This window comes from Oxyura jamaicensis, chromosome 1 (assembly GCF_011077185.1).
Source record: "Oxyura jamaicensis isolate SHBP4307 breed ruddy duck chromosome 1, BPBGC_Ojam_1.0, whole genome shotgun sequence".
In the NCBI taxonomy this organism is placed as follows: Eukaryota; Metazoa; Chordata; class Aves; order Anseriformes; family Anatidae; genus Oxyura; species Oxyura jamaicensis.
The window spans coordinates 37,733,586-37,747,909 of record NC_048893.1 but is presented as its reverse complement, the minus strand read 5'-3'; the positions used below and the strand labels follow the sequence as shown (position 1 = coordinate 37,747,909).

General features: G+C 45.8%; 1 protein-coding gene across 2 annotated transcripts in view; it reads left to right on the top strand.

Annotated features, from left to right (window-relative positions):
• PTPRB (protein tyrosine phosphatase receptor type B) overlaps positions 1–14,324 on the top strand; it is a 63,923-nt gene that overhangs the window by 2,625 nt on the left and 46,974 nt on the right. Inside the window, exons 3-4 of one of the 2 annotated variants that reach the window (XM_035334957.1) lie at positions 7,661–7,887; positions 12,967–13,243. In XM_035334957.1, coding sequence (XP_035190848.1) covers positions 7,661–7,887; positions 12,967–13,243 — 504 coding nt within the window. Of the gene's footprint in view, positions 1–7,660; positions 7,888–12,641; positions 12,848–12,966; positions 13,244–14,324 lie in introns of those variants that run through there. The other variant, XM_035334949.1, reaches the window with a different exon arrangement.

Here is a 14,324-nt window from a genome sequence, read left to right as displayed (position 1 = left end):
ATAAGAGCAACCTGCACAGTTAAGTGTTTTACTGGGAAATGCACCGTTTATTCTTGTCTTTACAGGATTTCAGAAATGTTTCATGATCCAATACTTTTGCATAGTTTTCAGAATGTTTGAAACAAATTGCTTGTTCTTTCTCACCTGAGAATGTTGAGGCATGATTGACAGCTGATCCTCCCATTCCTTGCAAGGCTGGATATCAGTTTTTTCACCCAATTTGCACTTGCAGAAATCTACTCACAACAGCAAAACTACTCACCTGAGCAGCAGTCCAGAAAGACAGCTTGCAGAATCAGGGAATGGAACATTGGCCAAGATGCCATCCCAGCCCTCCCATACATTTTAGAGATTAAAAATGCAAAATCGTTTGAAGTTCTGAGTGTAGGGTAAGAATGTCTTGCTTACTCAAAGACACCATGAAGAGTTAAGGTGAGGTACCCAGGCACCATTAATTTCTGTAGATACCTGGGTAAAGTGTGGCTAATATTTAAAACCTTGCATCCTTTTCTTATTCATCCTCAGAGGAGGAGCAATTTAAGACCAAGGAGAACTGAGACAGACAATTGTCATGTTGTATCAAAGCACCTTCTCTATTTACTGTGCACAGTTCTTTAATGAATTTACCTTAATTTTCCTGAAATTCTCCATATTAGGAGGCCCGTTGTTCTACTTTCAGAGTCTCACTGTATCAGTTATCTCCTTTTCGACTGCTCTGGGAAGCTGAGAAATCAACAATACATTATGATCCACAGTACCTAACTAAGAATTCTGGGTATATGAGAAGCCCATAAAGAGTAGTAGTGCAAAGAGATGCATTTTTAAAAATAATAAGTACTACAAGAAAAAAAAGCCTACAGTGCTTGTCTCAATGGTCATATGAGTATCCGAAATTTCAATGTTTAATTCTTAAAATTAGTCTTCCAAACACATCTGTCTAATTTCAGTGAAAGCTGCTGTGGATCAGCCTAAAATAACATATTCAGTCTATATTTAGATAAGATAGTAAAAAACTGAGCTAAGTCTTTGGAGCTGAAATGGCTGTATGTTTTTCTACTCCTGAGTAACACCATATTTTATTATAATTTACCCTCATTGTTTTCATAGTACTCATAAAAAAGTAGAAATATTTTCACAAAGGAATAACTTACTGAATTACATCCCAAACACCTTATCAGCTCAGATAAAGTACAAGCTCCAAACCCAACGTCTGCAACTACCTTTTTGTACTGGAGCTACTTCAAATGCCAAGCATGAGTTTTCTGAGCTTGGGTAAAGTCTGAGCTTGGATTTGGATTCCAAATCAGACGTCTGGGATGTGTTTGGATATATAGTTTTTGCTACAATCCTGACCTAAATGGCTCTGTGGAAATCACGATCAGTTTACACTCGTATCCCAGCTCTGTTCAGAGTTCACTTTTAGCAGCAGACAGTCTGTCTTGCACAAAGCCATGGCTGATTCTGGCAGCTGGCTGAAACAGCTGACATGATGAGGGCTTGCCAGGTATCATCTCCCTTGACTGAGATGGTGAGATTTGGTTCTCATCACGTTCACGAGGAGATTATGGGCAGAGAGATGCATAGTCTCAAAAGAGCTAGGGCCTTCTTTTCAGCAGCAGGAACTTGGGGTCAGAGCTCCCCTAAGTCCAGGATCCAGGAGAAGGAAGAGAGCTGTAAACAGGGAGGAGGAAAGCATGGAGGAGCTGGAGGAAGGCAGCATGATGAGGGAGTGGTGGCACTTGGAGAAACAGAACACACCTAAGGAGCAAGGCAGAAAAAGAAAAGAGAGCTTCAACCCATTGGAAGCACAGTATGTCTGGGATAGAAGGAGGAGTAAATACTGCATGTTAATTATGATAAACAAAGAAGAGTTGGAAGTGTTCTCATAAGGACAGCAGAAAACCTAGGCAAAGTATGGTTTTGCACGCAGAGAACTGGCAGACTTGAAGGACTCTCAGGCTCCTATTTTGTATTTGGAGGTATTACATATTTGCACAGGAATTTGCGCACAGTAAATTATGTGATCATCCCAAATTACAGGCACTGTTATTTCCAAGGGGCTAAGATCTTCACTTATGACTGAGAGCAGCAGAAGTTGTTGCATGCAAATAACAGATAACCCAGAGCATTGCAAATAAAACACAATGATGCTGTTGTCACTTCTGAGCAATTCTTACAAGTCTTTTTTGTTCTGGGAAGATTAGTTTCACTAAAATATGCAATTACAGATCAGAGGCAATGCCGTCTGGCACCTCAAATGTTATCAACAAACTTCAAAACCACCGCAGACCAAAAATTATTCACTAAGTGGAGAATGATTTCAAGGAGGGAAAGGTATATACTGAAATTATTCACTGAGCTCCAGAGAGCGACATGCAGCCTGTAGAGCAGCCTGGAGACAGAATTTGACATGCATTGATCTGTAGTGTAATACTCTGTGCTGCATTTCCCTTCTGCTGTATCATAGACAGTAGGGACATCTCCTGAAGTAAGTGTAGCTGCAAAACCCTACAATTGTGGTTACCAGGACTAAACCCCGTTCAGAAGAGAAGCTGACTTTGTGGAGGAGCATGGATTTGTTATTCACTGATATGTGCCAGGTACTTAAAAGCCATAGTAGGATCTACAAAGACATGAAACAAAACAGACAAGGAAGTCTGAGCATGAGCTTATTCAGTTCACATCCCACTGCTTACACCAGTGGGTGAGAAGAAGAGACCAGAGCAGTGCACACTCAGAGCATGCTCTGAAACAGCGGAGAAGCAGTATCATAGGATCACCGAATGGTTTGGGTTGGAAGGGACCTTAAAGACCACCCAGTTCCAACCCCCTGTGATGTGCAGGGACACCTCCCACCAGACCAGGTTGCCCAAAGCCCCATCCAGCCTGGCCTTGAGCATATTCAGGGATGGGGCATCCACAGCTGCTCTGGGCAGCCTGTGCCAGGGCCTCACCACCCTCTGAGTGAAGAATTTCTTCCTAAGAGCACCAAAGAAAGCTGGCAGAAACACAGAAGAAGATGCAACTCCTAATAATTTTTGTGATCATGTTAGTATCTTCAGGCCTTCGTTTTCCACACCTTCATTGCTGTCAATGACTACAACAATCCATGCATAGGTTCATAACAAGTTGGGCTTCTGTATGTGTACCCTTTACACTTTCTCCAGAATGAAATAGACCAGGAAGAGTGAGCATATTCATTCTACCTTTGAATTGACTCAAAACATTTTTCCTAAAAAACATTCAGTCAAACCTGTTTTGATCTCCCTAAGGTGTTATTTTATAGGGTTTTGTAAGTAAAAGTTTGCTAACATCCATGTGAATCTATGAAATACTAAAAAATACTTGAATCTTCTTTCTTTAGTCAAAGCATTGTATGGCTGACCATTTTTGCTCAGCTCCTTCTGGAAAAAGAAAGGCATCAGTGTCAGATCTTTGGATACAAATCCTTGCACGCAATCCCATACCATACTGAGAGAAGCTCAAAGATGAAGGTGTTTTTACAGTTTCTAAAAAGAAATGGAAAAACCAGCAGTGTAGTCCAGGCCTTTTGTTTTGGTTAATTTTCAACGTCTATAGTTGCAGACAACTGGTAATTTCCATGATTAAGTTCTCTCTTTATTTTGCATGGATCTCTGTGTAGAGTATGGAGAGGGTTTGAGCTACTAGATATATAAACATGAGCGTCTAAAGAAAGGGCTTTATTCAGTTGTCTCAACGTGGTTCTTTCATGCCACCCGAGGTGCTCCATTCCTGACCACTAACAGCGTACCCACAAAGACATATGTCTTCCGTAGGTCCTATGAGAGCCCTGAGGAGCTCTCCCAGGTGCCCTAGGGCATTTCTGGTCATGCTAGGTGTCCATGTTTAGGCAACTGGACCAAGCCCTGGGTGACTACATAGGAGCTACCTTTCTAAATTCTCTTCAGTAGAGACTTAATCCATGGAGTTAATGGGGTCTTGGTACCTTGAAGTGACCAAAAATCCACTTCAGGGTGAGCTGGGGCTATTTGGAGAGTCAGAAATAGGGCTGAGAGAGCTATGGTATTACCACCATAGTTATCTGGGATGTTCCACTAGTATGGTGCTGAAAGAGCTTCCAAGTGGCTACTTCAGCATTTCAGAAACAAGCAAGTACAGGGTCAGCTCAGGATTACTGGAGTTTTGACCTCTCTGACGTGAGATGCAAGCATCTCTATTCTCTACAACCTTTCAGATAAAGAAGACGTTGTTCTAAAGTAGCATACATTTTGCAGTTTTTAAAAGCATGGGGAAAGAAAGGCCATTTAGTGTATTTTGGTCTTCTGTCACACTCCTACCAGCAACAAAAATCCAAAGTGTGTGTATATATATATATTAAAGAGAGCCTTTATTTTTGCAGTCTATTTGAGTTAGTAGACAACTAGAAAGATAATTCATTTTCCTGCATGTACAGAGACCTTAAAACAACCCCTTCAAGTTTAAAAACTTGCTATCAGCAAGTCAGATTCAGCCTTACACAGCATTTTTACACAACAGATATCTGAATCATTTGTGTTTCAGAAGCAATTCAGCCTCCATTTTCTGAAGCTGTGCTTTAAGGGTTGGGCATAATGATGAGATGCAAGCAGTTTCAGAAAGCTGCCCCACGCTGGCTCACCTGAGTCTGAAGGCACCACCACAGGGTCCTCAGTACCTGCCAAGTAACCAGGGATAGATGCACAGCGCTCTTGCTCATCATGCATACATGGCGTATGGATTTCCTTTTCTTGTAAGCATCCTGCTGCTGTGCAGATGGAGGCAGTCTGCAGTACATCCCATGGATGAAATGTGTGCTTAGTCATAATGCCATAATTTCTGCTGGGTGTGCTACTGATGATTACAATGCAGTGGTGATTACAGTTCACACGCTGTGTATCATCGAGCCACTGGTGATCAATGTCAGTGTCAGCTCTCTTCCCATGAACGGTTTTATGCCTGATTTCTAAAGAGACTGCTAGAACAATGTTAAACACTCGTGAGAAATCCCACTGTTGCAATTCCTGTGTACTCTGGTGATGTACAGATAGGACGTGAGGGTTTTTTTTTTTTCTGGTTTAAAAGGGATAGAAATTTGGAACTCAAGCTGTGCAGAAATGTTTGCTGGGATCTTGTAATACATAGTTTTCTTTCATAAATGCCTGCTGCTGAAGAAGGGATGTGAGGGCCCTCATGCTAGGACTCTGGTGGCTTTCCATAGGAAGATAATATAAACCTGAATCCTGAATTTCTTGAAGTGAGGGCAGATTTGGATCCTGTTAGTCCAGTGTAGCATACATGAGAAGTGCTGGTATGTATACCTGAAGGTCCAGGATGGCACAGTGCTATGCCCAAGTCGTTCCCATCTGCAGGTTGTGGGTTGTCAGCCTCTGACTGGGGAGATCCTTTAACATGAGAAAAGGAGCCAGGTGGTGCAGTGACTGAGTGCTCATTCATGGGACCTCCTCAGGCTTGTGGCACATTTCTGAGGGCCAAACGTTTTGCTGCCAGTGGGGTCAGGGTCAGGCTCTCCCATCGGCTCCTGCACCAGGAGTGCCGCTTACCCACTGGATGCCAGGTCCCATAGGTGCCTCTGGCAGCACCGTTGTCCCTTTTACAGAGTAGCAGCTTTCCTAAAACACAATTGGCACTGGAATGTAAGCGTCTTCCTGTTGGAATGGCTGCTATTTGTCTGTAAAGAAAGCCAAGATTTTTTTTTTTTCAAATGTGCTTTTAAGTTGGGTGTGTAAATCTATATTTAGAACCTCGCTGCGTGGCCTTTTTTCCTAAGCGACTGCTGACCACTCAGATGTCCTTTTTGTTAAAGCTATCTTTCTATCAGTAGCCTACTCCCTGCTGAAGTTGGAGATATCTGAGAGGCACAGAGACAGCAGGCCTAATTCTGTCCTAGTCCTTGGGGCTGTCATTTCCACTTGCCTACTGCAGACTTTCAGAGACCCCCAACTAACAGGAGATCCCCAGGAACAAAGACCTGAGGCTAAGCCTGGACTTGTGTCAGCTGAAGGGCTTATTTCAGTAGCTGATGACAGCTTGAGCACACAGCTGCCACTGCCAGACTCTTCCCCATCCTTTTGATGTGGGACATGAAGGTATTGTGATGTGGGACCACAGCAGACTTCGCACCGTAGGCACCCTGCAGGGGATTCTGCAAATACAGCAGCAGCAGCATGAGGACAATCACACAGTGTTGGAGCAGACCCCAGGGTCTGACAAAACCCTTTGCACTGTAGAGGGTTACTTTCATTGTAAAAGAAAGCAGAATTAGGTCTATAGTATTATTTTCAGTGCCTTGATTTGGAAAAATATTTGATCAACAATTTTTGTAATGAATTGGATACCTGGTCATTTCTATTTCCAGAGAAACACAGTTAGGTAAAAAGCAGGAAAATGTTTAAAGTGGGTATCCTCCCATCCTAGCAAACCAATCCTTTTCAAGAAGATCCAGCACTGCATACCTGGTGAGCACACCGTGCTGTCGAGTGCAGGTGACACTTGTATGGAAGTGTCACTTACAAGGGCTTACAGTCTCCCTTTTATTTCTGGATGCAGACATGAATACTGAGAGTTTCAGTAAATAAACATGTTAACACGCATATTTACACATATACCAAAATAATAATAATAATAATGACTTCATATAAGCTTACCCACTGATCCTGTGGCTAAGGAGGTAATCACACATCGGCCTGCTAAGACATAATTGCCCACCAAGTAATTACGTTTGTAAGCTTCTGCTTCAATTTAACACAGTCATTACTTTTTTTTTGGAGGGCTTGTGAGCTAAAATTGTTATAAATGGCAACCAGCCCAGTGGCTCAGCAGCAAAACAAGGCTCTGTCATGTTGGAGTACCCCAGTTCAAGGACAGACAAAGTGTCTTGGGCGCTGGGCCAACACACACGAGCTGTGCTCCAGCGATGGCAGGGCAACTTTTTAGTGAGAAGGGGCCAGCGAGTGATTCCAATCGCTGAGCTGAAATGTGATGCTACCAGATGTAGAGGCCACCACTGATTGAACCCTGCCCTCACAGCCACAAAGAAAGGATATTAAATACATACCAATGGGGAGGAAGAGCCGTGAAAATGTGGAGGAAAAATGTGTAGTAAAATCTTTCCTGCGCTCTAATTGCAACTTTGGCGTTCTCTGAAGCATACGTGACTGAAAAAGCAAACCCACAGTTATATTTGCAGGCACTTTAGTTCACTGATACCATTGTTAGCTGAACCTTGGGAAGGGAGCAGTCAGGGGTTAGCGTGGTGTCTGCATGGGGCAGACCTGAAATGCAAGAGAAATGTCCCATGCGGGCGCAAGAAACATCGTTATCTCAAATAAAGCCGTAATTTCAACTTACACCAACAAGAGGAGATGAGAATCTGTCCCATGTCCTTAAACCCTGGACTTTTTAAAGCTGAATTTGTGTGATATTTATTCTGATTTGTGGGATATTTATTCTTCTATACTTTTGTTTTGCACAAAATTTGATGTTGGCGCAAAATAACATTTGTACTGAAAGTAAGAAACGCCAGAGCTGACAGGTGCACTTAAACTACTTAGAAGCCATTTCAACCACATTTATAGGCATGTAAAGAACTGGTTATAAAAACGCAGAGCTGATTTTAATCACTTTCCTTTATTTATCTTATATCTCCAAGATACAGACACTTCTGCACGGAGTACTACAGCCACATCCTCCCCTTTAAGCACTACTGAAAATCTGCCGGAGAGTAGCACGGAGATGATCATCCGAAATGTGACTGAACACTTCAGTAAAAAATTAATTGAAAACCTCTACTTTGACTTCAAGTCTGCCGTAACAGAGAAACCCTGGATCCCAACAACTACTCCTCAATACCCTAGCACTACGGAGGAGGTAAGGCAGAGGAATTATTGATTGATTTTTATTAAGCCTGCTCCACTCTGTGGAGCCTGATAGCTATTACAGGTGGATGCTTCATAGACTAGGAAAAAAAAAAAAAAAAAAAAAAAAAAAGGAAAGAAAAACAGCTGCAGGACTGAGCTTTGTTCTTTATTCTGATGGGATTCTTTGTTCATGCTGATAGTCCCCTTTGCTAGAAGTACAGCTGCAGAAAAAATCTTCCCCTTCCGTACAGCACAATCGTGGTGTGCACAATGCACTGGGAAAATCTCTGAGCTCCAGGGAAAATGCTCAGGGTACGTGAGGAGCAATGGGAAGCTCATGGATGTAGCAGGAGACACGGGAGCTGAGGTATCTCTTCTCAGTGACAGCCTCTGCCACTGGTTTGTTGCATTGTATGCTCTAAGAAACAGTATGCTTTATGAACTCCTTTAGGATAGTTGAGCCCTAAAATTGCATACATGGCTTACGGACCAAAGCAAGTGAAAAGTGAATGTTTTAACTTGCATTACGAGGAACCCTGGCCTTGACCCTGGTCAGCTTATTGACTGACCGATGGACAGGAGGGAGGACACACAGCTGCTCCTGGATCTGTGTTCCGGAGTCCAACCACAAACAGCCCTAGCAGAGGAGGTGAATGGGTGCCAGCCCCATCCACAGAAGAAGCGAACTGTGGGCACACAGTACCTCCAGGCTTCTGTTTTGTGTGGGCAAGGCACAATTAAGTAATTTGAGAACAACTCTGGTATCATAGTTGGTAAAATGTCCACAGGCAGTTAGACCTAAAGCACTGAGGAGATTATTGGTAACTTTATTGATATCGACACTTGGGTGTTACAGCTAAAAATCCCCAAATTCCCTGTAGCTTCCTGTCCAGGAGACCGCACTGCACTCAATGTACTGGGGTAGGCAAACGTTTCAGTTACTGCTTTGGGTGTCAGTGTTACTGTGGATGAGACTAAGAAATATGTTCTGTGTTTAGGAGGGCTGTGGGACAGAGTAGTCTTCAACAGGAGATCATTCTTCAACGTATCCTGATTATTCGAAGGAAATCCTGTACGTTCTGGTTCAAACAAAATCACTAGAGACTGCTTCAGACAGGGGGAAAGAAGAAGTACCACTGCAGCCTATTCCACAGCTGGTTCTTTTAAAATACCATTATTTTGGGTTGGTGCAGGCAGGCTGAGATAATTTCTCCATACCCTCTGCTCATATACAAACCTCCTGCACAGAATATCTGTCTCCTCCAAATGGAAATACCCTGTAATATATGTTATTACCCAAAGTGCCTCCAGCACTCCTACTGAAGTCCCACTGCTGCTGGAGAAAAGGCACTGTTTGCGTTGAAGCTGTCACCTCCTGTGTTCCTACCCCAGCTCATCTCCTTGTTCACAAGATTTGCACTGAGCAGTTTGCTTAGGTCAATGCTTCAAAGCCAGATTCCTGATGATAGGCATCACCATTAAAAAATAAATTAAAAACAATCACAGGTATCTGTCCCTTGGAACCTCCAGCCAGGTCTGGACATTTGAATCTAGATACTCCATCAGATACTCTGACATACAAACTGAAATGTTTTTGGCCTCCATCTTTCATCTCCCTTGTCCTTAGAGTGGAATTAAAAACATCTTTGTCAAGCTAGCAGAGATGTTTAAAAGATTAATCGGAGCTAATGTGATACTTTGAAAACAGGTAGGCTGATAAGGGCTGTTAGGAAGACAATCCTTCCCGTGAACTGCATCTGCCCCAGGCCAGGTCCTCTTGTTTGTAGAACTAAAGCCTTGATGTTATTTGGCTGTGAGCATACCAGTTCTGAGGGGACAATGGTGACACTTCAATCAAAGAAAATGTTTGGTTTAGAGCAGCCTTGGATTTCAAGTAAAACTGCAGCTTGCACTTTCAAGCCGTGACAAAAGCTTTGCAAAGCCCATTTCCTCTTGATTAGAGAGGCAGAGAGAGAGGTTGGTGTAAAAAAAAAAAAAAAAAAAAAAAGTCAGGAAACCTTGGGAAAGTGTCTGAAAGAGACTTCGGAGCCTGCTATTAGAGACATGTCCGGCCACTCCCAAAGCTCACTTCCAGTTCTTTTTTTTTTCTTTTTTTTTTTTTTTTTTTTTTTTTTTTTTTTTTTTTTTTTTTTAATTAGTTTCTTGGCTTGTCACACAGATCAGTAAGTGTTAAAGGCTGTGTGACTGTTGATTTGCTAAAAGCCCATTTATTCAATACCACTCTGGAAATGATTACTCATATTATGTTGGCTATTCTATATATTGCCACCAGTGAGTGATGGATCCCTCCTGTTCTGTTCCAGTACTGGCACAGACGTCTGTGGCAGATATCCTTAGAGCAGTCTTGTAGTGGATAATGCGCAGAAGGAAGTCTCAAACCCCATAAAACTGAATTTTCCTACTAATATAACAGGGTAGTTTTAAAGATTTTATGATAGCAAGAATAAGGAGAATAAAGTAGGAACTTCAAAATGATGGGCAATGCTGAGAAGCAGCAACATACCTTTTCTCCGTGCATTATCTTATGTCAGCTGGAGAAGACAGACAGACATTTCCAAGAATCTTGAAATTTCACTTTTGACAGGTTGCATTTATTTTCTGAATTTTATAAGTGTGCACGGACTTTATTTTTTTTTCTTTCACGTATTACATCTACTTAACTAATTTACACCTATATGTCTGAGTTGTATATTTCAGGTTATGGATATGCATTTAAAAGTCCCTACAATGCAAGCTCCAATTTTCCAAGAAAATGCAGCTTGCTCTGAATATTGTCATTTTCAGAGAGGAGTCTGAAGTGATCCAAACATCCCAATAAGCCTTCATATTTTCTCTTATCTAGTGCTGGGAAAGTGTTGATATAGTTTATGCCATTAGGTCCCTAAAGCACAATTGTCTAAAGATGGTTTTATGCTGCAAATATCTTTCACTTTAAGCTGATTACAAGACACTTTTATAGTTTTAGTACCAGTTAACATCCAATACACACACCTTGTGTTTTCTGTCAACAGATTTTTTACCACTGCAATAGCTCTTAGAGGCACAGTCACTCCTTTTGTCTGAAGTATGTAAAACATTTCTTCCAGGGGAGATCTTGTTCTGCAGTGGGCTTGACAATGACATAATGATCAATATATATTAATAACATAAAGTAAGATTATTGATCCTAAAGTTATCAGTCATCCTGAGCCTTTGCAGTGTAAAGCCCTGCACCCTCTGTGCCAGGTCCCTAGGACCAGGCATGAAACTCCAGAGACCAGTGAAGTTTTCCACAGGTCCAAGTCACCACCTTAGAGTGCTAAGACCTCTGGTTTCTGAATGGAAGAATAAGAGCAAAGCATTTTCAGATATTTATCTTGTTTGACAGATTAAGGGCTCCCCAAATCCTGCAGTAGCAGTTCCCCTGAAAGGCAGACTAACCTTTTTAAGTGCTAGCACCTTTTCTCCCTAAATATCAAAACGGGGCAAAACTGAAATGGGGATGGTACTGAATTTGCTTTTAGAAGTTAAAATTCTGTGTGCATCTTGCAGTACAGAAAGATGCAGAAAAGTGCCACTCCTGTGTGAAGAAAGTAAACGATGAATTCCTCCCCCTTTATGCAGCCACAAATTTACGCGGTAGTTGCTAGGTTATCGCTTATCTGAGTATCTGGTGGTCTGAAACAATTTTAGCTGTGTTTCTTCTCCATCACCCCACCCTGCATACACATGCATCTGAGCTTTAAGAGGCTGAAAACTTAAATAAAAGGAAATGGGTGTGCATGACAGAAATGGAGAGCTGTGCTGCAGCTAGAGCTGAATTGGAAATTGCGCGCAGCTTGCTGTGTGCTGTCTAAAAGCAGAGATTTTTTTGCTTTCGCTGGTGTATAATTTTATCTTGGGAGTTATTCCGGGGAATTGTTTCAAGGACAGAAGCTGATGCAGAGCAAAACACAAAGCTTGGCCATTGATACATGAGCTACTCCTCTGCCGTGCATAGGTGGTGGCGAGCTCTGCCAGGGCGCTCCTGGCCTCATGGCTGTGGTCACGGTGTCGCAGGGACAGGGAGAGGACAGAGGCCTTGGTGGTCCACAGCAAACCCCACACGCCCCTCAGGCTGCCAGGTTGTCCCCCACGAAGAACCTGAGAGGGACGTTTAGGGATGGCTGAAGTCAAAAGGAGACAGGGCGGGCGTGAGAAGGGGGCGTGAGGCGAGGGGCGTGTGAGGTGAGGTGGGCACGAGGCAAGGGGCGAGGTGCGAAATGGCGGCCGCCCCGCGTGAGGGGGGCGAGGGGCCCGGAGCCCCCCGGGAGGGATCAGAGGAGGGAGGAAGCGGCGAGGAAGGAAGGGAGGTGTGGTGGGAGAAGGGACCGAAAGGAAAGCCGGGGGAGAGCAGCCGAGGCCCGGGAGGAAGGAGGGACCGAGGGGCGGCCGCGGGGGTGGCGCCCCGGGAAGGAGGATGACCCTCGCCCCCCGGAGACCCAGGGGCCGGGGGTCGCGGCTCGTCCCCGCACCGTGCCGTGGGGTGCCGCCCCCGCCCGCCTCAACCTCCCCCCCGCCTCGGGCGGCGAGGAAATCGCCTTTTGATTGCGGAAGCCCGCCGAGAGGGCTCCGGCGGAGTCAGCCCGGGTCAGAATGGCAGCGTGGGAAGCGGCGGCCGCCTCCCCCGCCTCCTCCGCCCCCCGCTCCTCCTCAGCCGCCGCCGGCCGGCCGCCGGGCAGCCCCCGCGCACCCCCCGGCCGCCGCCCCCCGGCGCAGGCAGGCGGGCGGGCAGGGAGCGAGGCGCCCGGGGCGTCCCGCAGCGCATGCAGCAAGCGGGCGGCCCGGCGGAGGGGGCGCCCCCGGGACCCCGCCGGGCGCGCTCGGCTTCTCGCCCCCCTCCCCGCGAGGGCTTGGGCGGCTGAAGGCGGGCGGCGATGCTGAGCCATGGAGCGGGGCTCGCCCTGTGCGTGGCGCTGGCCCTGAGCGAGGTGAGCGGCGGGGGGCAGCGCTCGGCGGGGGGCAGCGCTCGGCGGGGGGCAGCGCTCGGCCGGGCGGCTTCTCTCAGCGCCTCCCCGCGCTCCTCATTTCTCTTCCCTTGTCCCCGCAGGCCGCGCTCGGGGAGGCGGCGGGGTGCAGCGCCAACCTGACGGAGCGGCTCGTCACCGGGCACGGCGCCTGGCTGCGCTGGCGAGCCGCGGCCCCCGCCTGCAACTTCAGCGTGACGGGGCGCTCCGAGGACGGGCAGCCCGCCGGCTGCCAGCCCGCCCGCACCGCCAACGGCTCCTACGGCTGCGCCCTGCGGGGCCTGGAGGCCGGGACGTGGTACCACCTCCGCATCCAGCCGCTCTCCGGCGGGGAGCCCACCGACGTGTCCCTGCAGACAGGTAGGGGCGAGGGCGAGGATGGCTCTGGGGGGCGGCGGAGGGGGGGGGGGGGGTCTCGACGCCTCTGTCAAAAGGTAACGCGGCGGGCCCGGGAGTGTCCCTGCCGCTGCTCCGTCCCTCAAGCTGCCGTCCAGCTGAATAATGCTTTGAGACGATGCTTTCACGTCCTGTGCGCTCATCCAAGCCTGTTGGCTTCGCAGCTTCTCAGGTGACAGCGTGCTTGCTGCGCCTAAACGCAGCCCGTTTCGTGACAGGTAGATCCCGCGCAAGGATAACTTACTGCTTCGTTCTGCCCTAGACCGCTTTAGTCTAAAAGTAAGAGTCTAAAAGTAAGGCTGAAACTTCTTGCATGTGCATTGGCTCCGAGTACAGCCACTGACGGACAGCTGTGTGCAGAGCGCTGGCAGTGCTGGACCCGTGACTGGCTGTAGAAATGATCCCGCAGCCTGCCGGGGCCAAGGGAAGCCCCCTTTATGCGGGCGTGCTTGTGCGTGGATGTGAACGGCCCAGCTTTCAAAGCAGTGAACTACATAGACCAGCCAGCTGCAGAGACAGAAGAATGGGACTCTTTCTGGGTGAATTAGCGGTTTATAAAGATGGTGAAAAATAATATTGTCCAGCCTCTTACAGGTGGTAACACAAGACTCAAAACAGAGATGACTTAAATAAGATCAATTGTTACATGCCTCACTGGTTTGCTCCTAAACTCATAGGTCTTGCAGTATTAGTATTGACAATTGCAGGAGCTAAATACTTAGTAGTTACCAATTCGGATACACCACTTATTGTCAGACCCTTTTCCCTGCAGGAAACATACAAGTACAGTAAATAGCCTCCATTAATTTGCTTTGATAAGTTCAGAAAAAGTCTAGTGACAGATCTGCTGGTGTGATAGCTATATGTTAAGCTCAAGTTATATCACTGGATAAAACCAAGTAATAATTTCTATATAGTGATTTAAGTCCATATCATGCATCATGTCAATTGTTTTCAATATTGATGACCTATAATTTGAAAATTGAAAGAATAAATCAACCATTATCAGTAACAGGTATGAATCACCATTGTTACTGGGTATTAG